At 51.2% G+C, this 2494-nt stretch overlaps 1 protein-coding gene across 1 annotated transcript; it reads left to right on the top strand.

Annotated features, from left to right (window-relative positions):
- Positions 1–59: 59 nt before the first annotated feature.
- MONBRDRAFT_13215 (uncharacterized protein) lies at positions 60–2435 on the top strand (the record flags this gene model as incomplete). The annotated part of the gene is made up of 1 exon (XM_001751109.1): positions 60–2435. A coding segment is annotated over one exon (2376 nt), but the record flags the coding sequence as incomplete, so codon positions are not given.
- Between the last annotated feature and the right edge of the window lie 59 nt (positions 2436–2494).

Genomic DNA, 2494 nt, shown 5'->3' with positions numbered 1-2494 from the left:
AGTCTTCTACGCAGCTTTCTTCTGCAGTCCGGGTGCATCTTTCGCGCTCTACAAGTGACATGATTCAGTCAGCGCCTTTTCTTCAGGCCATTTTCAACGGTTCGATAGTTTCAGCAATCCGTTTTAACGCGTCCTCGCACTTGATTTCCGATGTCAGCGGTGTGAGCAACGTTAACTTTTCCTTGCCGATGAGCATTGCTGAGGATACGATTTTCCCTTTGATTTCCTCATATTCATTCAACTTGAGCACTTGGGAGCTATACATTTCGTTCTCAGAGCCGATCAATACTGCAACGTTTGATCCCACTCTTGTATGGTGGAAAAGCAACTGCTCCACCAATGTCACTTATAATATGTCAATCGCAACCAGTACGTGGTCCATGGCAGATACGGAGCTGCGCCTCGTCATTGCAAACCCAGACCGATTCTATCTGGTCGAGCAGTATTACACGTCAACTTTGACAAGCTTCTCTTTCGAAGCGTTTGGTCTTGCGGACTCAAGCCTCAATGGAGTCGTGAACCCGGCAGTCTGCCTTCTTCAAGCATCCCATGTTCAAGAGGATATCGTTCCACCTGCGGTCCTTTCGGTTTCGATCAACCTCACGAATGATGTCATGTCGATTGCATTGAACGAAGTTGCAAGCATTGTCAGTGCAATGTCGCCGCTTCACCTCAATGCGTCTTCATCAAATGAGTGGCGCGACTTTTTGATCCAGAGCAATAATACCCGACGTGCAGTTTGTGCTATCCCTGAAAACGAACCGTGCAACGCCCTTTTGGTTGATCTTGCGCCATCGACTCTGGATGAGCTCAAGGTGTCGTTGTTCGAAAATCGAACAATGCTGTCGGCGTTGTTCGGAATCGGCTCGATTCAGGACTTGGCATCAAACGCGCTGAGTTCTCCCATTGTAACCAGTGCGACTGTTGTTATGGAGGACAACGTTGCACCCACATTGGCTACATGGCTCTTAAACTTCACGGACAACTCGTTGCGACTTGTGGCTGACGAACCTATTGCTTGGGTTCGACCAGAGCGACTGCGCATTCGTACTGCTGGTCGTGAGTTGCAAATTTGGAACTCTTCAAACGTGCATCGCGTCGATTGGCGCACTATGGTTGTTTCATTGCACAAAGAGTTTGTGGACATCATGAAAATCAATCTGATTGGACTCAGCGTTGACGATAGCTCCTTCCATATTGAAGCTGGTGCTTTTGCTGACCTGAACGAGAATGAAAATACCCAAGGCAATTTGACCTTTAGTGCCTTGCACCTCGAGCCAGACACCATCAGTCCTCGGGTGATTCGTTATGAACTTAACATGTCCTCAAATCAGGTTCTTCTTGAGTTTGATGAGCCAGTCCGCTCAAGCTCCTTGACGCAACCCATTTGGTTCGAAGCAAAGGGTGGCTTGGCTGTAGCTTATACCGTACTCACCTTGGAAAATAGCACAGTGATTATGTTGCAACTTGCAGAGGATGATCGAAATGAGATGCGGGCTCGCCAGATTGCCCGCAAGCCCGATGAATCAAGCATTGACTTACCGGGAGGATTCGCGACCGACATGGCTGGCAACCCTTTTGAGGAAGCTCGGTGGAACGTAAGCGTCTTTGTTGCTGACTCTGTTCGTCCAGTGGTCACCCGTGTGGTGCTTGACCTGGTGGATGAGTACTGTGACCTCAACGTGACGTTTGATGAGACGGTGAACACGGATGCCGTTGACCCTACTCGCATCAGCTTCCAGCGCTCGGCCACAGCCGACGTTGCAAGTGACATCTTCCTGGTGGGCGGTCAGGTCCTAAGCGCCAACAGCACTGACATTCGTCTGCGGCTGGTCAAGGCAGACTGTGACCGTCTGAAGTTGGACACGACTCGTGGCACCAACGAGAGCACAACGTTTGTGTCATTTGGCAACGGGGCAGTTGTGGATATGGCTCTTTCCCCCAATGCGCTGAGCGCGGTGGTTGAGCAAGCCGCAGTCGTGGCCCCGGATGTCACAGCTCCATACTTGACTGCCTTTATGTTGGACATGAATGCAGGCGTGGTGGTGTTGAACTTCAATGAGCCTGTTAAGAGCGAGAGCATCAACGCGAGCCAGCTCGTGTTCCAGACCGGCGCCACATCGGGTGCCAGCGATCGCTACCGCCTCACGGGGGGAGTGGTTGAGTCTAGCAATGGGCTGCAGCAGACGTTGAATTTGACGCTGACGGACTTGAATGCTCTCAAGGTGCACGAGGGCCTGGCGGTCAGCAACTCGACCACATTTTTGAGCCTGGGCTCTGGCTTTGTGCTGGACATGGCCGACAATGCGGTGACGCCCATCAGCAACGGCCAGGCACGGCAGGTTGACCTTTTTATTGATGACACTTCATTGGTCTCCCTGCAAAGCTTCAATCTTGATATGAGCCGTGGCCGATTGACAATGTTCTTCTCTGAGGTTGTCAACCACCAGTCGGCCAATCTTTCAAGCATCGTTCTGAGCTCAAGTTCTTCCGG

The sequence above is a fragment of the Monosiga brevicollis genome, genomic scaffold (assembly GCF_000002865.3).
Source record: "Monosiga brevicollis MX1 MONBRscaffold_278 genomic scaffold, whole genome shotgun sequence".
Lineage (NCBI taxonomy): Eukaryota > Choanoflagellata > Craspedida > Salpingoecidae > Monosiga > Monosiga brevicollis.
This window is presented reverse-complemented; position numbering and strand designations above follow the sequence as displayed.